The sequence below is a fragment of the Erigeron canadensis genome, chromosome 7, assembly GCF_010389155.1.
Source record: "Erigeron canadensis isolate Cc75 chromosome 7, C_canadensis_v1, whole genome shotgun sequence".
Taxonomy (NCBI): Eukaryota; Viridiplantae; Streptophyta; class Magnoliopsida; order Asterales; family Asteraceae; genus Erigeron; species Erigeron canadensis.
In genome coordinates this window covers 38,647,694-38,670,100 of record NC_057767.1, presented here as the reverse complement: position 1 = coordinate 38,670,100, position 22,407 = coordinate 38,647,694, and the positions used below count along the sequence as shown (strand labels likewise).

The 22,407-nt window shown below is 33.4% G+C and overlaps 4 protein-coding genes and 1 long non-coding RNA gene across 6 annotated transcripts; 3 read left to right on the top strand and 2 right to left on the bottom strand.

The window, feature by feature from the left end:
* Positions 1–340: 340 nt before the first annotated feature.
* LOC122606846 (sulfoquinovosyl transferase SQD2-like) lies at positions 341–6,262 on the top strand. Its single transcript, XM_043779724.1, has 11 exons — positions 341–885; positions 2,572–2,638; positions 2,961–3,031; positions 3,187–3,304; positions 3,387–3,460; positions 4,004–4,059; positions 4,508–4,591; positions 4,710–4,797; positions 4,971–5,048; positions 5,172–5,228; positions 5,558–6,262. Exons 1-11 carry the CDS (start codon positions 500–502, stop codon positions 6,066–6,068), a joined length of 1,590 nt encoding a protein of 529 aa, XP_043635659.1. The 5' UTR covers positions 341–499; the 3' UTR covers positions 6,069–6,262.
* A 321-nt stretch (positions 6,263–6,583) lies between these two features.
* On the bottom strand, positions 6,584–9,258 carry LOC122606576 (laccase-4-like). Its single transcript, XM_043779418.1, has 6 exons — positions 9,083–9,258; positions 8,600–8,751; positions 8,266–8,510; positions 8,007–8,135; positions 6,942–7,868; positions 6,584–6,838 (listed from the first exon to the last, which is right to left on the bottom strand). Exons 1-6 carry the CDS (start codon positions 9,191–9,193, stop codon positions 6,708–6,710), a joined length of 1,695 nt encoding a protein of 564 aa, XP_043635353.1. The 5' UTR covers positions 9,194–9,258; the 3' UTR covers positions 6,584–6,707.
* A 1,999-nt stretch (positions 9,259–11,257) lies between these two features.
* On the top strand, positions 11,258–13,942 carry LOC122606575 (pentatricopeptide repeat-containing protein At3g09060). 2 transcript variants are annotated; one of them, XM_043779415.1, is made up of 2 exons: positions 11,258–13,381; positions 13,752–13,942. In XM_043779415.1, the coding sequence occupies exons 1-2, from the start codon at positions 11,316–11,318 to the stop codon at positions 13,786–13,788; spliced, it is 2,103 nt and encodes a 700-aa protein (XP_043635350.1). In that variant the 5' UTR covers positions 11,258–11,315; the 3' UTR covers positions 13,789–13,942. The 2 variants fall into 2 exon arrangements, with proteins under 2 accessions (XP_043635350.1, XP_043635351.1); XM_043779416.1 differs by having other exon boundaries at positions 11,258–13,426.
* Positions 13,943–15,035: 1,093 nt separating this feature from the next.
* LOC122606577 lies at positions 15,036–16,471 on the bottom strand. Its single transcript, XM_043779419.1, has 2 exons — positions 16,074–16,471; positions 15,036–15,559 (listed from the first exon to the last, which is right to left on the bottom strand). The coding sequence occupies exons 1-2, from the start codon at positions 16,428–16,430 to the stop codon at positions 15,116–15,118; spliced, it is 801 nt and encodes a 266-aa protein (XP_043635354.1). The 5' UTR covers positions 16,431–16,471; the 3' UTR covers positions 15,036–15,115.
* On the top strand, positions 15,549–16,516 carry LOC122606578. Its single transcript, XR_006324949.1, has 2 exons — positions 15,549–15,643; positions 15,905–16,516. It is a non-coding gene; the product is annotated as an uncharacterized LOC122606578 (long non-coding RNA).
* Positions 16,517–22,407: the final 5,891 nt, after the last annotated feature.

The window sequence follows — 22,407 nt, the reverse complement described above, 5'->3', positions numbered from 1 at the left end:
ATAAAGTAATCGTAGAAATAGTCTTGCTAATGATAATTTATAAAGTAATCGTAAAAATAGTCTTGCTAATGATATATTTTTTTTATGAGTCGAACGTAATACATGACTTACCAATCTATGACAAGCTTATAAGAAACTTGGAGTATTCATATTTGTTGAGGTTGATTCGAGTCTTACAAGTTTTGGTCTTAAAAATGAAAACCTCAAAAGAGCTGCCACACAAGATATAACACACATGTTTCCCATGTCAACTACCTTGTCCGTTACCTATTGATAGCTCCATCTTCAAATAGCAACATGTTACGAGCATATGCTCTTATAAACCGTCAACAAAAAATATTATCCCCCCAAATTTCTTCATCATCAACCATTCACTCTCAAAAAAGGAATATCCCTTTAATCCAATCACACAAATCCCTTTGATTCCCTTTTCCAAATTTCCTAAATAAAACCTCCCAATTTCTCAAATTTACATTTCACCACCACTACCATCATCAACATGCCAACACCATCGCTTTCTTTAAATTTATCACCTCAATCTTCAAGAATTTCATATTTTAATGCTAATGAAACAACACCCACAAAGCCAATTAGCTCTAAGATTGGATCTTTTTATTACTTTAAACAAAAAACAAGAACACCCAATTTGAGTTCTTCAAGAATTTCATGTGTTTATGTTTTTGAAACAAAAAAGATTCAATCTTTTTGTTGTATTAAACAAAAAACAAGAACCCCCATTTTGAATTGTGTATCTGAAGACTTGAAATTTGTGGAAATTAGTAAAGATAATGATGATGAAGAAGAGGGTCCTCCTTCTCAAGTTGAATCTGAAGTTAATAGTAAACCAAGGCGTATTGCTATCTTTGTTGAGCCCTCTCCTTTTTCGTGAGTCCCTCTTTCGAAAAAGTTTCGAAATTTTGCTATTTTTTTGTTCAATCTTGGCTTTTTATCTGATAATCTATTATATTGTTGTTTCCAACTAACTACCAATATACTGAAACTATGAATAGAACCCCCAACCTTGATATTGTTGATATATTGCTGTTGTTGACCCTGTGAAGTTGTCTTTGTTACTAAGTTTTCATGTTATTAGATAGTTTTATTTATGAGCTTGCTTAACGGAGTTAACGATGTTCTATAACTTTGGGAAGTTGTATTTACACAACAAAAGTTAATTATATTGCCCTTAATAAGCTGTATATTGTGTCGTATACCATTTGTACCTGTTGTGTATGGCTAAGTTGTGATGTGTACATATCACCCCTTTACAACTTTAGGAGGAGTGTTTGAATGTGCTATGTTATTTGAAACCGATTATGTGTCGCGAATAATCATGCTAGATAAATGCTTCTGGGCATTTGTATATCCTAAATCATGAAACAGGGTTGTTTATATAATTTTAGTCTTATGGTTTAAATAATCAAGTTTGTTGTAGCTACTACCATACGGATTATTTGAGATACTTATAAACATAAGTAGATTTAGATCCTGGCATGTTGAGGCCAACATGAGCGGTCATGTATTCAAACTATACAAATTAGTGGGCCCCATAACATGAACCAAAAGTAGGTCTTAAATATATATCTTTTCTTTTCGATGGAACATGAGAAGATCCTAATCCGATACAACTAGCCACTACTGAAACACGAGAAAACACGTGAACACTTGATTTGATGAATAGTTTCCATTTCTAAGGTAGTAATGAAAAAATTGCTTGATTGTGTATTTCACAATCATGGTGTGTGTTTTGCCTCAGTCTTGATGGATATATTATAATTTTCATGTAATCTATAAAAGAAATCATGGGTTTTTTTTGATGTGATCTGATCCAAAGTGATATCTATATGCATCTTTGTATGGTTTAAAGTGGTAATTTGCCGGTTCAATTATATGCTGCCTAGTTAATTTTTTGTGTATTTTGATGTAACACAGCAATTGTCAGCAGTAAGAAACGTCTTTTATAATGGTTATAATGTGTCTTTTGTGCAACGAAAACTTTGGAAGCATAAACATAAAGTTTCCCTTTAGGAACTTTTTTTGTACCTATTCATTGACTTCTGCAAGTTCGTGTGTTGTTCAGACAACCTTTATCCTACGGACAAAAATAAAATACAAAAATCTTGTTTTGCTTGCTAATACTAATTTGCATAATATATTTACAAGGCACAGTGCTCAGAAAGCATTTGCTTGCAATTACTAGTTTATTTGTTCATTTTATACAAAATTTGAGAGGCTTCTAATATTTGACCGAACCAAGCATTAGAATTATGCCTTTGTGTCTGGAAAGTGATTGACCATAAATTGCAGTTAACTGCATCTAGGATCTACAAATTGATTTTAAGAGCATGCACGTGCATCGTACACTTTTATGCCAATAAAGACTTTATGTTTATACTTTTAACATTAATTTAGTTATCTGTTTTTTTAATGATACTTCTTAAACCTCAAAGGTTTATGCAGGATTATTTGGTAAGCATACAACAATATATGCATTCACGGCTAATGAGGTCGATTTTACTTTTTGGTGTAGCCTATATACTAACCAAACTTTATGGTTCCTTTGGATTATAGGTACGTTTCTGGGTACAAGAATCGTTTCCAAAACTTCATTAAATATCTACGAGAGATGGGAGACGAGGTAAGTTCGTTATCATTTAATACTGCAAATTAAACCATCGAAAACTGCACGCCTTTTTTTACTTTATTTGTTAACACATGTTACCTCTTGTTTACCTTAACTTCTACACTATTCTATTGAAAGGCAGAGAGATATAATATTAACTGACAGTCCGACACTTATGATTAATGATTTCTAGAGTTCAGTGACCGAATTGGAAATGAAATAAAACCATATCGCATATTATCACAGTTTTGCCTCTATGTAGCATAAAGTAAGTAAATAATATGGAATCTACAAATTGTCACCTTTTATTTAGTAAACTCATAATCCACTTGTATAGGTGATGGTTGTAACAACTCATGAAGGGGTGCCTAAAGAGTTCCATGGAGCAAAGTTAGTTGGCTCACGAAGGTTGGTTTCTTAATTCTTTTTATTAATCAAACGTCTAAAATGCCTTTCGTTCACAGAAGTCAATAATCAGCATAATATCAGTGTTTGACACTGCAAAAGTGACACTTTTGGAATATGTAGTTATATTTAAAATTTATTGATTCTTTCTCGTGCAGCTTTCCTCTTCCATGGTACCAAAATGTGCCACTTTCCCTAGCATTGAGCCCTAGAATAATCAATGAGGTTAAAAAGTTTAAGCCAGACATCATTCATGCATCATCTCCTGGTATTATGGTAAGTTTTTACTAATATTTCTCTGATCTTTAAGCTCGTATTTTTTTCTACATTCTAATATGGTTGTTGTGCTAATCATTAGGTTTTTGGGGCACTCCTTATTGCCAAGTTGCTGTGTGTTCCTATTGTGATGTCCTATCATACACATGTACCTGTGTAAGCATAAGCTACTTTATCATTTAATGATATGCATAATGCACTGCCTGTCCTGTAAAAAGGGCAAGTTGTGATTCAATACAAGGTTTAGTAAAAAATGTTTTAAATGTCTTAGATGGTGTTTGGAAGCGTTTTTATACTGATTATTGCCATCCAAAGTCGCAATGATTAGTGTTGGATGATTGGTTAAACTGCTTATGATTATTTTTTCCTGATAAAAATCAATTTTAGATAATCAAGTAATGAGCTTGTCTAAGAATATTGACTATTGAGATAATGGTAAAATTACCTAACCATGTGATTTTCAAAATGCACATCCAAAGACTCCCTAAAACACTCTTCCATTAACATGTTTAGGAATTTTGTTTAGTTAATGCGATATTATCTTAATAGATTTTATTGATGATTATGGTCAAAATACTGGCGACTTGCAACTCTCACGTGTCATCCCACATTGGAATATCCATGGGACGGTGATTGCATATCTTAGAATACACATATTCAAATGCTTTGGTTTGAATATGTTTTGTAATTTTGTTGCAGTTACATACCAAGATACACATTTAGCTGGCTCGTCAAGCCAATGTGGTTAGTTATAAGTATGCGATGACTCTTACTATATGCTTGTGTTTATTATGTTTTGCCACAGACAGTAATATTGACCCATATACTAACGAGCAGGACAGGTTTGGTTATGTTTTATCTTAAATGGGTCGAGTATAAAATTGGTAAGATGCAAACGAGTCAAATGGACCAGTGGTTTGAAAATCACCCAGAATGTATCTTTTCAATTTTCATTAATTTAGAGTGTTTTGTAACTATGTAGTGTTATAGTCATACTTAATACATTACTTATAAATCTACTTTTTAATCAGACAAAAATTATTTACTGGTCAATCTAACCTGACCTGTTTTACCTTGAGCGTATTTTGCCCCGAATCTATTTGACTCTGTTACCTGCTCAACTGCCCCATAGTGCCACCTCTAGCTTCAACGTCTCTCTAGCTTTAGTTTAAGAATTTGATTTCAATATTCTTCTCCTATCAGAGTTTCTTCACAGGGCAGCTGACCTCACCTTGGTGCCATCGGCTGCTATTGCACAGGATCTTCGTCAAGCAAGAGTGACAGCAGGTAATTCTTTGCAAAAGGCTAACTAAAGATTTGAATTTTGATAACTAAAGAGCTACTCTCAAATATGGACCTTTTTTGCACAAAGGGTTGTATGAACAAATTTTGTTTTGCTTTTCAGCTAACAAAATCCGGTTATGGAATAAGGGCGTTGATTCAGAAAGTTTCCATCCAAAGTTCCGTTCTCATGAAATGCGAGTTAGACTAACGTATGATTCTTATTTCTACACTTAAATTTCATCCTTTGGTCATTGTACTTTACATATTGTTACCGAAACCTTCCAACTTTCAAACATGTTATGAGATTAATCAATTTTTTTAAAACAGCTATAAACCCCATCAGTTTATCAATTTTGAGAATTACATTGATCTCATTAAACAGGAATGGTGAGCCTGACCGGCCATTGATAGTACATGTTGGACGTCTAGGAGTCGAGAAGAGCTTAGATTTCCTCAAAGGGTATCTATATTAGTATATTTTAATATACTGTCGTAGTAGTTGTGAGATTGGTTGTCCAAACACAAGTCAATCATCTACCAAGGGTTCATTGACAGTAATTTTTGTCGATTTTTTAAAATACAGTGTCATGGAAAAGATCCCGGAAGCAAGGATAGCTTTTGTTGGTGATGGTCCACACAGGTAATTAGTTACAAAATTTGTCAATTTTAATTCTTTAATTTATGATATCAACTTCCTAAATTTGAAAACCTAAAATTGTGAAAGTTGTACAAACAAATATTTAAGAAACTGAAAAGGCTTCTTTTAAGCCGCATTACCCTTGGTGTTTTTATAGTGAGCTTTTTAAAAGTTATGTTGTGGGCTACCGATAACAACCACCATGTGGAAGCCTTAATATCTCTGAAAGGGTCAAATTTTTATTAAGTGACAAACATGGGTTCAGAGATATTTGTATCAATCACGTAAAGTACAAACTTGAATTTGATCTAGAAGCTTATGATCTTTGGCAGGGAAGATTTGGAAAAATTATTTGTAGGCATGCCGGTGGTATTCACAGGAATGTTGCAAGGCGAAGAGCTATCTCAAGCATACGCAAGTGGTGATGTTTTTGTAATGCCGTCAGAATCTGAAACCCTCGGGTTTGTTGTTTTAGAAGCAATGTCATCTGGGCTACCTGTGGTAGCTGCACGAGCTGGTGGTATACCTGACATTATCCCTGAAGAACAGGAAGGAAAAACCGGGTACCTCTACACTCCTGGAGATCTTGACGACTGCTTAAACAAACTGGTTCCACTTTTGCATGATGCCAAGTTGCGTGAAATCATAGGGCAGGCTGCCCGACTGGAAATGGAAAAGTTTGGTTGGCGGGCAGCTACAAAAGTTATACGTAACCAACAATACAATGCTGCAATATGGTTTTGGAGGAAGAAGAGAGCTCAGCTGTTGAAACCATTGCAATGGATTTCAAAGATCTTGTTACCGATTCAGACACATATGAAGTTAAAGGCAGGTGATTTGTGACCATGAACTCGTTAACCACTATTAATTCTATTAATTATAATGATTTGTACGATATAAACCACAAGAATCTCCATAGGTGGTGTTATTGTATCTATTAGGCAAGTTCTGATTAGTATTGAAAATATTAGAAATGCGTTAATTGACTATCCAGAAATTTTTTTTCTTTATAATACCAATAACAAACTTTTCAAGTATATTTTGTTCTGTTTAACAAAGATAGTCTCAAGGCCGGGTTCTAGATCCAGATCTCATAAAAGTTTGATCTTGGTTATGGTGGTCTCAAAAATGTCTAAATTTTGTTTATGGCTATGCATGGCTCGGCCATTATAACAGGCTATAGTAGGTTTAGCCGAGCTAGCCTATGACCGAGTTTGCTTAACCAAATTTGTATTTGGCCCATGTCTTGTGTGACCCTTGAAAAAAAATGTTTGGTTTGGCCTGGTTAAAAGATTAAAGATGGAGCTAGCGTAAAGCATTCCACGAGACACATAATAATTTGGTTTAATATATCAGTATTGCAAGAAAAAATACATCAAGTTTTATTGTGTCTTTGATTGAGCAAATCATTTATCTGCTCAAGAAACAAATAAATCCTCTAGACAATAACCGAAATGTTTCTAATATTCACTCCCCAGTCTTTCAACACTTAGGAAGATCTTTCGGAGGTGGCAATATTGACTCATTTGGTCCATTCCCATTATCCACCAAAAATGCCATCTTTAAGCCCCAAGTTGTATGAATCTCTAAATGGCAATGCATAAACCAAACGCCTGTAATAAAGGGCAAAACAATGTAAAAGTGACAAAAAAAAAAAGAAAAAAAAGATAATGCTATTATTCTCCAGGAAAAGAAAAGACATGCACAAAAGTTTACCTGGATTATCGGCTCGGAATCGTATAGCAACCCATCCGCCCGAAGGTACACCAATTGTATTCCTTTCCACCGGGTCAACAAGGTTAAAGTTATTCGGGTCTACTTTAGGGTTATAATTGCCTAACCCCTTACCCACTGCGAAGAAGTTAAACCCATGTAAATGAATCGGGTGGTTTTCCGCTGCAATAATACTTGTATCTTGTAACACAAGCTGAACCGTCGAGTTATACTTCAACCTATAAACCTTAGTCCCACTAGTCGTTGCCATATTCGCGGGTGGGGTGCCAGTATAGTTAAACACAATGGGTGGGTTACCTGGAAAGTCAGTAGTGAAAACTCCTTTCTTATTAAAGTAATGTGCTTGCAGTAAAGCTGTGGTGGGCATAACAAATGTAACATTGTTAATACCAGCCACTACCCTACTTCCATTGCCCGCTTTACAACTCGGGCAAGGGTTGATCCCGAGCCCGACTGTAAAATATAAAGAATGATCGATTTTTAATGGTACATTGGCTGGGAACTTTTTCGAGTTCAAGCTACGTAAGGAATCTACAAAGTTGTTAGCCGTGACTGTGGAATTTTGAGGAGGTGGGATAGCTAGGGTGGTGGTGGTGGTACCAAGGGTTCCGGTGTACTGTAGTGTGGCTGTAGCAGTTTTGTTGTCGACTGCAATTGGTGAGTCCATAAATGGGGATGCTGCCATCATAAACTTGCCAGAGTTTTTGGTGGCGGTGACTATGACGTTAGTGGTTTGGCCCGGTGCAATAACAATTGTGTTGGTAGTGAAGGGTTTTACATAGGTGGCATCGACTTCAACCACTTTGAGCTGGTGACCTGCGATCTTGAAGAAGAGTTCTTCGTTAAGTGCAGCGTTGATTATACGTAGCATGTATGACTTTCCATTTTCAACACTTAACTGAAATCCTCCTGTAAACATCAGAACTTCTGTTATACTTTAAAGAACTTGAATCGTTTTATTTGGTGGTCATCTTAGAAGTTTGCCTTGAAAAACTATTGTTAAGTTCCATATTATAGTATGTGTATATGTATATGTAGTATATGTACCTTGTGTTTGACAATTACTGATGGGTCCTGGATGGCCATTTATGGTATGTGCATCAGAAACATTTGGGGCTAAACCAGATTTTAAAGCTTCATTGATCACCTTTTCTGTGTCTGATTTCCACCATTCACCTGCAATAAACACACATGATCATATTAGACCCTTTTCTAACTCAAAAATCCGTATTGGTAAGTTTGATTTGCAGTACTAATTTTCTCTACCAGAGGGGCTATGTTTTCGGACTATATATAGATGACTCACCTAAGATGACAACTTGTTCAACATCAGGTTTTGGGAAAGGATATGGAACTCCAAGTTTAGGCAAAATGACAATAGCACCATGGACGGTTGCTCTAAGCCATAGAATATGTGCATGCCAAAAAAGCGTGCCACGTTGCCCTGTAATGGTAAAGTTGTAAACATAGTTCTGTCCAGGCTGAATCGGGCATTGTGTTATATATGCTGGCCCATCAGCCCATCCTGTTCGTAGTTGTCGTATTCCATGCCTGGCAAATACATACAAACAAACTTTATCATCTACTAACGACCGAATTAACATATAGATGGTTAAAAAGGATGAATTATCTGTATGTACCAGTGTATGGAGACATTGTATTTGACATGGTTAACAACTCTAACAAGAACAGTGTCACCTTCTCGAGCGTAAAGTGTTGGTCCTGGGAACTGACCATTAACCGTTACGATAGGCTTCTTCGAGCACAATCTATTCGCTTGTTTCATCACCACCTACATATATTTTAATTATTAGTTAGTGTATACACTTTTGTAGACACTTCCATACAGTAGCTAGTAACATATATATTGCTTTATAAGACTATGCAACTTATACTTCTACAAGTGTAAATACTTTTTAAAGGTATACAAAATGCTTTTTTTTTAATCACATTAGTTATACAATTTTTAGGTAGTGAAAGTTGTACATAAATATAGAAAGAGTTCCATTGCTGCATGCATGACAATGTATTCTCCTTTCCAAAAATAGCATATATATAAATAGTTGAAAGTAACCAAGAAGTAATGCGATTACTCAACACAAAAAAGATACAGTAGTACTAACGTTGAAGTTGTAACGACGAACTCTGCCATCGACCAAAAGAGGCAAGATCATGAACCCGACAACCATGAAAGCTCGAACCCAACCACCAACGTTAAAATGCAAACCCGCCATTGATGTTTTGTTTTAGATGTAATTAATGATCAAGTAGTTGCCAGTGATGGAATGTATTAAGTACAGAGAATGTTGAGATATATATGACCATTATAAGCCAACTCAAGCTTATATATATATAAGTCAATAAGGTTTGTAATATGATCGTTGTCATGTCATTTTTTTGCTGGTTAATAAATTAGGTGTGGGCTACTGGTTATTGATAGAGATAACACGTTAATTGTTTGGTTGCTTTCTTTCTTTAAATGAAAGCAAATTCTTGGTTAGAGTAAGTATTAAATATTTGTTACAATCATTTCCTGAAATTTGTTTTCCAGATATATGTATTATGCTTTTAATATGCTCACTAACCGTGAAAAAGACATAAAAGATATATGTTTGATAGTATATATATAACTAACTAATTTATTGTCATGTTAATAACAAGTGATTAACATTAACAAAAACTCAGTGAATTGATATATTAAAAACACCTAATTAAATGGAAGAGGTTCCGGTTATTTCCATCTAAGATAGAAAAAGAATGTGTACATAACTTAGGTGTTGTTTGTTTTCTTGTTACTTAATGAACAATCAAAATGTTTGTTTTTATGACTTAGTATAAAAAAAAAGAAACAAATGTGTTGATGATTCTTAGCAAACAGAAGTTAAAGAAATTAGTTGAAAAATAATAGAGATTTTATTAACTTCAGTATAAAGCAATTCAACTTGTACACCAATAACCAATTAATTTGTTTGTAGTATTGTAACAAGGAAATCGTGCCCACATTTTGCTGCGAATATAGACCACTAACAAATGTTGAAATGTATTTTCAATTGTAATAATAACTTTGACCGGTTTCATATGTGTACCTTAGCTATAGATAACACTTAAAAATCGTTTAAATCTCAATTTCTTTCATTGTTAACGGTATTGAAACCTAAATTTGTAAAAGACGATACTTAATGTTACTTATTTATTTGCTTAAAATTAAAAAAGATCAATCAATTTCACAATAAAGTTACTTCTTGTTGACCTAAATTTTTTTGACATATGCTCGGCTAACCCATCATACACCAGTGACTAGCTTAAAACACAGTATCGAATACAAAACACCCTTTTAGATTTTTAATATGGGTAAATAAAAAGAAATAGAATAATATGGTTTATTGTTGGGGAATATCAACTACAACCACTAATTAGTTGAATTCGTTATAAAGTTGTTATGATAACAAAACCAAAAAGAGGTAATGATTATGTTTTGACAATCTAAAAAATTATAAAAAAGTATAATCTAACTATATTGATTGTTACCTTTGTGTTGCAATATAATACATATAAAAAAACAATCTTTTAGTTCTTTAAAACTATATGCCTCATGCATCAGATTTTGAAACAAAAATATTAATGTATCGCGTGTCCACAACGAGAGTTGTAGGCATCATGAGATTGTTTTTAGACACATATGCGTTAATTACAATCATGACCCCAAACAAAGACTGACTCAGAAGATTCAAATTTACATATCAAGCCGGATAAAAAGACTGATGTCCTCTAACAAATTCAAGTATGTAAACAACATTTTTTTTGTATAAAATAACTAAAGCTGTAACAATAGTTATATTTTTAATAAAAAAAAGGTAGTATAGTTGTATGTTAGTCAACAACTAGTTAATAGATCAGCGTATAATATACTATACATTATACATTATGTGTATATAGATTTTAGATTTTATATATGACTTCAAAAATTAAAATGTTTTTGAGTATATCATCATTTTAGTACTAGTTAAAACCTTTTTTTTATAATGGAACTGGTCAAAGCGAACAATCAAGTTCACCCAGGTGGATTGGGAAATCGGACTGTTGAACTGATTTGAGTTTATTGAAAAATTAAAAATTCAAATAATAAAAATAATATTAAAGGATACACATTATTTTAATAAAGGAAAAAATTATTTAAAAAAAATATAAAAACTGATTTAAACAAACAAAAAAAAAACCAAACCGGTGTAAAAGATAGAAACGGTTCTTCTAAAAGTCCGATCATCACTTAAAAAACACCTGATTAGACCAGTCAAACGTTAATCTTCATAACACAAAACATGACTAGACAAAACAAACCTTGATTCCCTCATTTTCATGGCCAAATTACACAGTCCAAAACCCCTTCTTAAAACCCTAAAATCCCAAAAAACCCTAATTTCATCTCTCAATTTTTTCAATTCTTTTATCAACAACAATCCAAATTATAATCCAACACCTACAATCTATCACCACATTTTAACAAAAATTTCAAAATCCCCAAATCAAAATAGCCTGACAAAAATCCCAGCAATCTTATCTTTAATTCAATCCAAGAAATGCATTTGTAATGAAGATATTCCATTAATTGTAATTAAAATGTATGCTAATAATTTAATGGTTGATAAAAGTTTGGAAATTTTTAGAAAAATGAAAGAAATTTTTGGGTGTGAGCCTGGTGTGAGGTCTTATAATACTGTACTTAATAGTTTGATTGAATCAGGCAGGTTCGATCACTCGGGTTTGTTTTTTAAGAGGTTTAGGAAAATGGGTATTGTTCCAAATTTGGAAAGTTACAATCTTTATATGAAAATGTTGTGTAAAAAGAGGGAATTTGGGAAAGTTAAGGAAGTTTTGGAGTGGTTGTGGGAGCGGAAAATGGGGCCGGATTCGGTTAGCTATGGGACGTTGATTAATGGGTTGGTTAAGAATGGGGAGATGGGAGACGCGGTTAAGGTGTTTGATGAAATGTCTGAACGAGGTGTGAGAGCAGATGTGATGTGTTTTAATATTTTGATTGATGGGTTTTTTGAAAAAGGCGAGGTTTTGAAAGCGTGTGAGGTGTGGGAGAGGTTAGTTAGGTCGTCGGATGTGTATCCGGATGTAAGTAGTTATAATGTTATGATTAGTGGTTTTTGTAAGTGTGGGAAAGTTGAGGAGAGTTTGAGGATTTGGGAAAGAATGAAGGGGAATGAGAGGGAAATGGATTTGTTTACGTATAGTGCGGTTATTAATGTGTTTTGTGAGTCAGGGAATGTTGAAGGGGGTATGATGATTTTTAGGGAGATGGTAACGAAAAGAGTGTGTCCTGATGCTGCAGTATATAATGTGTTGCTTAATGGGTTTTGTCGTTCTGGGATGATTAACGAATGCTTTGAATTGTGGGATCTTATGGAGAAGGATGATTGTAGGAATGTAATTAGTTTTAATATATTTATTAAGGGGATGTTCGAAAATAAGAAGGTGGAGGAAGCAATTTCTTTGTGGCAGCAATTGCATGAAAAAAATAGTTTCAGTGTGAATTCGACTACCTATGGCATTTTGATCCATGGTTTATGTCAGAACGGGTATGTAGATAAGGCTTTTACAGTTTTAAAAGAAGCAGAAGATATAAATGATAATAATCTTGATGTTTATGCATTTTCTTCAATGATCAACGGATTTTGTAATGTTGGGAGGTTGAATGATGCTCTTTCCGTGTTAGATGGAATGGTTAAGAACGGCTATAATCCAAACACAAATGTTTGTAACACACTAATTAAAGGATTTATTCAAGCTCGTAAAATCAAGGATGCTATCGGCTTCTTTGATAAGATGGTGAGTATGGGTAGCTCCCCAACTATTGTCACCTACAATACACTAATTGATGGATTATGCAAAGCACAACGTTTTGATGAAGCTTATTGCCTTGTGAGGGAAATGCTGGAAAAGGGATTGACACCCGATAAGATCACTAATAGTTTGTTAATGCGTGGTTTATGTCAAGACACAAAGGTGGAGATGGCTCTTAAGTTGTGGCATCAGGTCATCGACAATGGTTTTAAACCTGATGTAATTATGTACAATATTATTTTGCACGGGCTTTGTTTGGTAGGAAATGTTGAATATGCATTGCAGCTGTATTTAAAGATGGGTGAACACAAATGTGTTCCAAATCTTGTTACTTTCAACACTTTAATGGAAGGTTTTTACAAAGTTAGGGATTGTGTAAAGGCATCAAGTTTTTGGGCCCGGATATTGAAAAGTGGCTTTAAGCCTGATATCATCTCGTATAACATTGTACTTAAGGGCCTCTGTTCTTGTAATAAGATACCAGATGCGATTTGTTTTTTGAATGATGCGATTGTGAGGGAGATTGTACCATCTGCTGTTACATGGAATATACTTGTGAGGGCAGTTTTGAGGTAACAACCTTTGTTGTGGTAATGCGGAAATTAACTGTGGTAAAAGTAAGTTTATTTTTATTTTTATTTAATTTGTTATTTGTAGTTATTCCATTCGAAAGTGAATGAGTTTTATAACCATAGTACTTATGTATACATGGTGAGATGATAAGGAGTTGAGGTTAGAATGATTATGGTGGTATATGTAAGATTATCCGACTCTTAAGTTTGAATCAGCTATGTTAAGGAAGTCACTTGGGTGATTAAATAAATGTATGTTGAATTGCTGTGGTCATGAAGTAAGTTCCAGAATCAGTTATAGTTTTGTAGTGTCTGATTTCCTGCAGATTGATTTGTTTTCTGAAAAGAAATCTTGTTATGACACTTTCAGTGACAAAGTGGCTGCTTGCAACTCGTCTAAAGGTTAATGGTTGAGATGCTGGTCACTTGCATCAATAATAAAAGACCAAGCTCGAATATGATGTGCTCGGCGTTGCATCTTGCTCCTGTACTCCTTATACAAAAGGTACTTACGTAACTTATTATATACTTTAGTACAACATAAGGACTTGTTAGTCTCTATTTAGGGGCTGTTTTAAGAACAAGGTTTGTTATATACTGTAGTTGGATACATGTGATATTTATTTTGATTATTTGATTGCATCTGTAGAATGAAGTATCATTCCTTCATTGTAATATGTGAATGGAAATGGACCAATAAAATTAACCCGTAAAAAGGGGATATGAGTGGGTGTCTTTTTTTAAGTACTGCTCTTTTGTACACAATATGCATTTCGAAAAAATGTTTTCATGAAGTACTGGGTTTCATGGTTTCATTTATCTACTTTTTGTTAATAGACTAATAGAATCGTATGCAAGTATAGTAAATAAGGAAGGATGCATCAGTATTGCAGGTTGTTGGTCAAAGAGATGTTGCCAACAATGTATGATGATGCTAAAGTGAAGTTGTATGATGTATAGCTCAAAGTAGCAAGGTCATACTTTGGGTTATATCTCATACTATACCTGTTTCTCATTGAAAGATTCATTACAAGTCTCACTCTTTTTCTTCCTTCTAAATTGTATCAACATTTCTTAGAAATCAAAGAAGTCGAAACACATTTAGAAGTGGCAGTGGGTCGGGGGGATTGGGAAAGTGGTAATGGCCTAACTGGTCAAAACAGGTAACTTTTAGGTGTCGTCATATGAACGGAACAGTTCTCATGCATTTGAATGTTACATTAATGTTTGAAGTATAATAATATGACTTACGAGTTTTTATGCGTTAAAAATACACCTTGGCCAACTTTTAACCATGTTTCTACTCATTGGAAAAAGCATAATTGGAACGTGCTAAGTAAATGGGTCAAAACTGTTATCTATATCGATGCAGGTCTAGGATTTTGACTGGGTAATCATTACCATAACAAAAAATCTAGTCCTTGCACTATGATAAGAAATTTTTACTCTTACTCTTAAAAAGACTGTTTTGAAGTTTGCATGTGTATACCCTCTCTTCCATGTAGGCTTTATACCTTCATTCAGTCAAACCTCTTTTTTTTTTTTTTTTTCAATGTTAGCATCATCTTATTCAAATGACATTTTGGTGACTACATATATCACCAGAATAATAATGATGCAAAAGTTAATTAGCATGATATATCAGTCCGAAGAGTTTGAGATAATACTTTGGGTTATTCACCATGCCATATTTATAATTACTCAAAGACAAAACTATAATTACAAAAAGTCACTTCACTCTTTCTCATCATCGTTTTTTTTGCTTTCTGTTTTCTGTGTTTCTCCTAACATCTTTTGCTCGTAGGTCAATTGTGTAATCAAACCAACCAAAATTACACCAAGAATTGCACCTTTCCTCCAATCAAAAGACGGAGCGATCAAGGAATCAATTAGAGAGATGCTAATCAAGCCGATCAATGCAAGGTAAATGTTTCTTCTAGTTTTCGTTCCTGCATTTTGCTTGGTCAATTCTTTGAGCTTTTCAGCTTCCTCTTTTGCCAGTGTTTTATCAACAGGCTTACTTTGCCCCAAGTTTTTGAAGAATAGACCTTCATTTACTTCATTCTGGAACCGTACTTCAAACTCATCTATTTTCCTTTGGTTTTCTTCTATCTCCAGCTTGTTTGATTCTGCTGATTCTTCAAACGCTTGCATTTGGCTTTCTATGTTCCCCATTATCTGTGAATAATAGACAAGGAAAACCTGACTCAGTTATGGAGTAATAATATACTTTGAGAACACAAGCAAATCGCTCATTAACATGTAAGTACTCTCATCCCCAAGGGCTTCGTTTTATTGATTCATGTCTTTCAATTTATGTAGCTAGTACATATGTCGAATTATTTTTATTATAGAATGAAAACTTATTTGTAGCATCGTGTATATCTGTTCTTGTTGTGTAATAAAAAGTTAAATAAGTTTTCCTTCCCCCTAAAAAATTAATATGCAGGAACAAAATCCGTTTTAGCCAACCCAACACAAACATTTTTGACAAATTACCCAACTCATTTTTTTCACTTCTAGACGAAATGTGTAGCTAGAGGTTGCTTGTTCATGTGGGAAATTGTCTTGCGTAAAGCCTATGGTGCAAGAGATAATTAAATTGGTAAGGAATGCAAGTACTTTCCATTATTGGTTAATACATTTTAGATATGTTAAAGACGGATATCATATCAAAGAAGATGGAACAAACCCTGGCACTGGCTTCTTCAAGTTCTTTGAGGGCATTTTCGCCTACTTGGTCAAACTCGACATTGGCCTCTTCAGCAAATTTTGTAAGATATTCCGATCGTTCATCCAAGTAATCGGTAAGACGGACTTTTTGGGCTTGGAGCATTGCAATTCTTGCTAGAAGCTCTTGTTTTCGTGCATCACCTTCAGGTGAGGGTTCTGGTGATGATGACTGTGTATTTGTATCAGAGTCTTTTGACTTGCTGACGAACAATATCCTTGAACGGTGGTTTTTGTTCTTGATGAAGAAATCGGTTCTATGAAAAAAGTCATGTTTTGTCGTAGTGAAAATTGTTTGTATGGCTTTCAATGAAATCATGCTATGTTTTCTGTTATGTTTTGAAACAGAAGCAGCTTCTTTGAACCTCTTATCAATTCAATACATTATCTTGTTTTTGTGTCAAAGTATTTTCCAGAAGAATTTGTACTAAAGCCAAAGCACTACATATTTAACTGGTTGTACATTATGCTTAAGAAGTTATAAGTTGGTTTTGATTTGGCATTTCTTTAACTGGAAAAATGACACTAGTCTTATTGTGAGTTGTTTAGAAATCTGGTTTTTGTTGAATTATTGATTTGTTATTATCTTTTTGGTGGCCTAATTGAAAAGTATGCACTTGAGTGTAGAGGTGGGCCTAATTAGCCCAACAATCGGCATGGTTCAGTCCATGTGACTAGTATTTGTTATATACTTTGAATAGAGCTACCATACATGAGTGCTTAAGATGATTCCTTTACCCAACTTGATTTATTTGACACCCGAGTACCCGACAGACCGACTCATATTTCCAAATCTACTATCCAAAAGCAAGTAGCGTAGATCATCCTACAACGCTGAAACAAAATTGATACGACCTATTGATGGATTAATAAAACACAATACAAGACTGAAACTATTCTTGACTTTGTTACCCTCTCCTTTAGATTTGTTGTTTTGTTAGGCATAAGCAAAATGTTCTCCAAAGTTTTACAGTATTCTCTCTTAATTAATAGGTGTATAAACTTATTTATTCTGAATTTTCTCTCGTATGAAAGACTTTGTAAAAGGTATCCCATCAAGTTGGGTGCAACTATCTTTCTTTCCAATCATTCACGTTATTCTGAATTTTTCTGACTAACTATCTTTCTTTCCAATTATTCACGTTAGCATATGTATATAAAAAAAAAATGTTCCAATCAAGGACAGGTGCAACATGTAAAGGGTGGGGGAATGCCCCTTACGTCTTTAGTCCAACAACAAGTAATACTGATTTAGTCTTTTAAAAGGTATCTTAACCCATATTAATCGGGTAGAACCATGGCATTGAAATCCGTTGACCGGCGGGGAACCAATGAGTCGACCGTTTTTTGTAACCTGTTCGGTTCATCTTGAAACAAATTTCTAAAGATCAGATCCCAACTGGGATTGGAACCTGGGTGGTGGACACGATGTAAGTTTTATGATGGACACGATGTAAATATACGTAGAAATTTTTATAGAATGTAGTTGCTATTAAATAAAAAGTTATTGTCTGGATCAATTTCTTATATTCGGTCCTTCATTAGCTATTTTTTTATAGAAAGAAAGATGTCATATAAAAGAATGTCTTTTTTTTTTCTTTCTTTTTTGCACTTTACCTCTCTCTCTCTGTCTCTTGATATTAATCTGACGAAGATCACTATTACAAATGAATCAAATGCAACATTGTTTTATAATGTTGCCTTTTAGATAAATTTGATTACAGAGCAATATAGAAATAAAAATTGCAAATAAAAATAGAACGTAACATTTTAGAAAAAGGGTGCATTTCAATTACTAAAGATGTAATGCCACTCTTTTTAATGTTGCAAACTTTACTTCATAAAAGCGATACTTTTAAGAGATAACGAGAGTAAGTACCCGCGCGTTGCGGCAGTGAAATGATGAGGGTGATAGGTCATAGAGTGTGATAGCTAAATGCCTTAGCCGTACGGGCTCCGCCCTCAGATTTAAAAAATCGTCGAAAGTATATCGAATGACATCTCTAATGAAAGAGCATGAAATTTTAAGAACACCCATATAATTTTTATAATTTATCTATGTACGATTTTTGAGATAAAATATTTTGAATGAATTGGAGGAATAAATGATTTATAGAGGAAAGAGAAAACAAATGATTGGTTGAGATTTGAATAGAGAAAAATTGTGTTAAGTAAATATAAAATGTAAACAAGGGATATCTGTTTTATAATATAGTATACCACATATTCAAGATATGTTTTAAACCTTAATTAGTTTAATAAATTATAAAATCTGTGTGTGTACGTTATATATTAAAAAAATAGTTGTTATTTTTAGTCGCATGTGATTGGTGATCCTTGCAACAGTTAAAATTTGTTGCAAATGATATCGTCCAAAACACAATATGAAAAGATTGTTGGGAAGACGTGATATTTGAGGAGTTAATTTAATAATTTGGTAGGGTTCACATGAGAACTTTTATTTTACAAAAATTGTGAAAAACTTTTATAATATGCATGCATTAAATCTCATGTAAATGTCTTCATTCATATTGAAAACATAATAAAAGTTCATATGATAACTTTTTTTCAAAAGAGATATACAAATGAAAATTTTAAAAAACTTGATCAATTTATATGTGAATCGGTTTGTTTACATGTAACATTCACATATGACAATAACAAGTAGTAATACATAATTTTAAAGTTCTCACCGTTGTTGCGAAAAAAAAAGTTCTTGTACCATGAACAATATGCATCTTTGATCTGATTAATCGAACGATTTTAATAGATAGTGGTGGTTTGGTTATTAAATTAGATTTGTAAAAGTTCTTAAAAGCGTGAAAGGCCAAAAACTGAAAATTATTAATAGATTATTGGTAATAATATTACAGCATATTTTTGACATTTTTCAGTCAAATATGTATGTATATATAATGGTAAAGTAAATTTAAAGCTGTATGGTACCTAAACTTAGGTGTGTAAATTCATCACATAATAATGTTTTAGTATTTTTTGTTTAATGAATACATGTTTAGGCCCTTATGAAATTATAGTTTAAAATTTAATATGTAAGTGTTTCACACATAAACTTAAATACCCGAAAACCTTATATTACCATCCTCATATTTAATTAGATTGTCCTAAGCTACATTTCACAAATCCCCTTCGTCAATATGAAAGTTTTAAGATTGCCACTTGCTTTAGTCTCCATCGTTATTAAGTTTTCCCCACTTCCTTCTCCGGCCTCATGCTTAAATCAAGAAACTGTACCGACCCCATCTCCCGTCGAATCTTTTTTATCTTGAAATTTCCACACCTCATATCCCTCTCTGAATTGTCGGTTTAAAGTCATGTAAGTTTCTCAATGCCTCACGTACGCCTTTTCCCTTTTCTTTTCCTTTTTCCTCAGTTTTTTCATTAATTGATAGTATTATAGTTTACTGGGACTTGTCTACAACTTATTGGGCCTTATAACTATTGTAGATATATATAGTATATTATGGTCAGAAATATATCTATCCGTCTTATTTTACTATTGGTAACTTTATTTATTAATACTTTTTGTTTTGTATCTAGTAGTTATGAATTGTCATGGACTGGGAGTAGGGACGTACGAGGCAGTTCGGTTTTGGCCCAAAACTAAAATTTGCATCGATTACTTTGGTTTTTTTTTTTTTTTAATATTGATTGATTCAACTTTTCAACCATTCGGTTTTGAGCTCATCTGGATCGTTTTTAGTTTTGGTTCCATTTCTTTTTTTTTCAACACTTTGAGCTTATTAAGTTTTAAATAAATATGCCATTTTAAGCAAGAAATTAAATATACAATTGATTTTTTTTTTACTAATTACGGTATATTTTAGTTAACCAACTCCACTTAGGTGGGTTGGCCAGAGGTATTTCTCTAAATCCACTATTTGGGCCACAGAGGTGAGTTTTTCTGGGTTCGAGTCTTGGGTTTCTCATCTCTAAGGTATTTTTCATGAGGAAGGGGTTGGAGGTCCAGCAATTCGCTGGTTAAAATTGCTTCCAGCACGTCTGAATCGAAACTAACTTAACGAAAAAAAAAACCTTATATTTAGTTATATTTTTAAAGTGTTGAAATCGGTATAATTTAATTATGAGATTAGTTTCCTGGAATGTAACTATCTTTGACCGAATGTCTATAGTAGGAAAAAACTAAAGTTATGTGTATTGTATGTAAGCAACTTGAAAAAATGTTTATTGTATGTAAGAAAACATATGTGGCAAACATATACAGGTGTCACTTGTCAGATTGTAATAGGTTGAAACGAAATTCTTATATATAATAAACATTATTTCAAAGTTGTTTACATATAATACACACAACTTTAGTTATTACCTATTATAGACATTCATTCAAAGTTTCTTTAATTCTAGGAAACTAATCCCTTTAATTATTACATACTGAAATGATGATTGATTATGTGCTTTTCCATTTAGAACATATATATCGTTGAATTTAATTGTTTTTTATTATGTGCTTTTCCATTTAGAACATATATATCGTTGAATTTAATTGTTTTGGGCAAAAGTTCAAACACATTAACATATTTACTCAACATAAATAATAAATAACAAAATAATATAATATAAATATAAAATAAACTAAACTATATACTTGGTTTTTTTTATCCTATGAAACCAAAACTGAACCAAAAAGCCTGATCACTCTATCCCTAAAAAAGGTTATATGCAGTCAGGGGCGGTACTAAAGGGGGGCAAGAGGGTCCAATGTCCTCCTCCAAATTTAAATTTTGTCATGTATTTTTAAATTTTTTATAAATTTTTATAAATTTTTTATAGGTTTTTAACATTTTGCCCCTTTTAATTTTATTTTTCATAAGTTTTTTAAGTTTGTCCTATTTGAAAATTTTTCCTCGTACTGACTCATGTATGTAATCAACTGCATGCTATTTCTTTAGGAAATTGGCAGTCTATATAAATTGCAATGACGACTGATTTGGTAATGAAACATATTCACAATTATTATTATTAATAAAGCAAAGTAGGTAGGTGTTTTCACCACGTACATACATATATAATTATAATAGCTAGAAAAGAAAAGATACAAACATGCTTATTCTAATTTATAATTACATGTGCCTGCTAATAATAGTTTGTCAATTTTCAATATTATCAATAAATATTCCTCTTGCAATGGCGGCGGGCAACGGAGGAACAGTTTTTGCTGGTACTGCAAAGCAAGGATGTCAAAGGCAGTGTGGCGATATAACAGTTCCATTCCCTTTCGGTATTGCCAAGGGTGACGACACAAGCTGTTCGCTAAGTAAGTCGTTCTCGTTGACCTGCAGCACTACTTTTCTGATGATGGAACGGCCCCAGAGTTGTTTCTGGAAGAAATCTTGTTATACACAACATTTCAGTGACAAAGAGCTGCGCAACTCGTCTGGAGTAATGGTTGAGATGCTGGTCGTTGCTATCAATACAAAGACCAAGCTCGAATATGATGTGCTCGGCGTTGCATCTTGCTCCTGTACTCCTTATACAAAAGTATTACGTAACTTATTATATACTTTAGTACAACATAAGGACTTGTTAGTCTCTATTTAGGGCTGTTTTAAGAACAAGGTTTGTTATATACTGTAGTTGGATACATGTGAATTTATTTTGATTATTTGATTGCATCTGTAGAATGAAGTATCATTCCTTCATTGTAATATGTGAATGGAAAGGACCAATAAAATTAACCCGTAAAAGGGGATATGAGTGGGTGTCTTTTTTTAAGTACTGCTCTTTTGTACACAATATGCATTTCGAAAAAATGTTTTCATGAAGTACTGGGTTTCATGGTTTCATTTATCTACTTTTTGTTAATAGACTAATAGAATCGTATGCAAGTATAGTAAATAAGGAAGGATGCATCAGTATTGCAGGTTGTTGGTCAAAGAGATGTTGCCAACAATGTATGATGATGCTAAAGTGAAGTTGTATGATGTATAGCTCAAAGTAGCAAGGTCATACTTTGGGTTATATCTCATACTATACCTGTTTCTCATTGAAAGATTCATTACAAGTCTCACTCTTTTTCTTCCTTCTAAATTGTATCAACATTTCTTAGAAATCAAAGAAGTCGAAACACATTTAGAAGTGGCAGTGGGTCGGGGGGATTGGGAAAGTGGTAATGGCCTAACTGGTCAAAACAGGTAACTTTTAGGTGTCGTCATATGAACGGAACAGTTCTCATGCATTTGAATGTTACATTAATGTTTGAAGTATAATAATATGACTTACGAGTTTTTATGCGTTAAAAATACACCTTGGCCAACTTT

Excerpts from the sequence above, each read along its gene's own strand:
- LOC122606575 (XM_043779415.1), top strand. The coding sequence starts at position 11,316 with ATGGCCAAATTACACAGTCCAAAACCCCTTCTTAAAACCCTAAAATCC. Across the intron at positions 13,382-13,751 it reads CTTGTGAGGGCAGTTTTGAG|TGACAAAGTGGCTGCTTGCA; the intron begins GTAACAACCTTT and ends TGACACTTTCAG.
- LOC122606846 (XM_043779724.1), top strand. The coding sequence starts at position 500 with ATGCCAACACCATCGCTTTCTTTAAATTTATCACCTCAATCTTCAAGA. Across the intron at positions 2,639-2,960 it reads TACGAGAGATGGGAGACGAG|GTGATGGTTGTAACAACTCA; the intron begins GTAAGTTCGTTA and ends CCACTTGTATAG. Across the intron at positions 4,592-4,709 it reads TCAAGCAAGAGTGACAGCAG|CTAACAAAATCCGGTTATGG; the intron begins GTAATTCTTTGC and ends TTTGCTTTTCAG.
- LOC122606576 (XM_043779418.1), bottom strand. The coding sequence starts at position 9,193 with ATGGCGGGTTTGCATTTTAACGTTGGTGGTTGGGTTCGAGCTTTCATG. Across the intron at positions 8,511-8,599 it reads TACAATGTCTCCATACACTG|GCATGGAATACGACAACTAC; the intron begins GTACATACAGAT and ends TGTATTTGCCAG. Across the intron at positions 6,839-6,941 it reads ATTCCGAGCCGATAATCCAG|GCGTTTGGTTTATGCATTGC; the intron begins GTAAACTTTTGT and ends CCTTTATTACAG.
- LOC122606577 (XM_043779419.1), bottom strand. The coding sequence starts at position 16,430 with ATGATTTCATTGAAAGCCATACAAACAATTTTCACTACGACAAAACAT. Across the intron at positions 15,560-16,073 it reads TTGAAGAAGCCAGTGCCAGG|ATAATGGGGAACATAGAAAG; the intron begins GTTTGTTCCATC and ends TATTATTCACAG.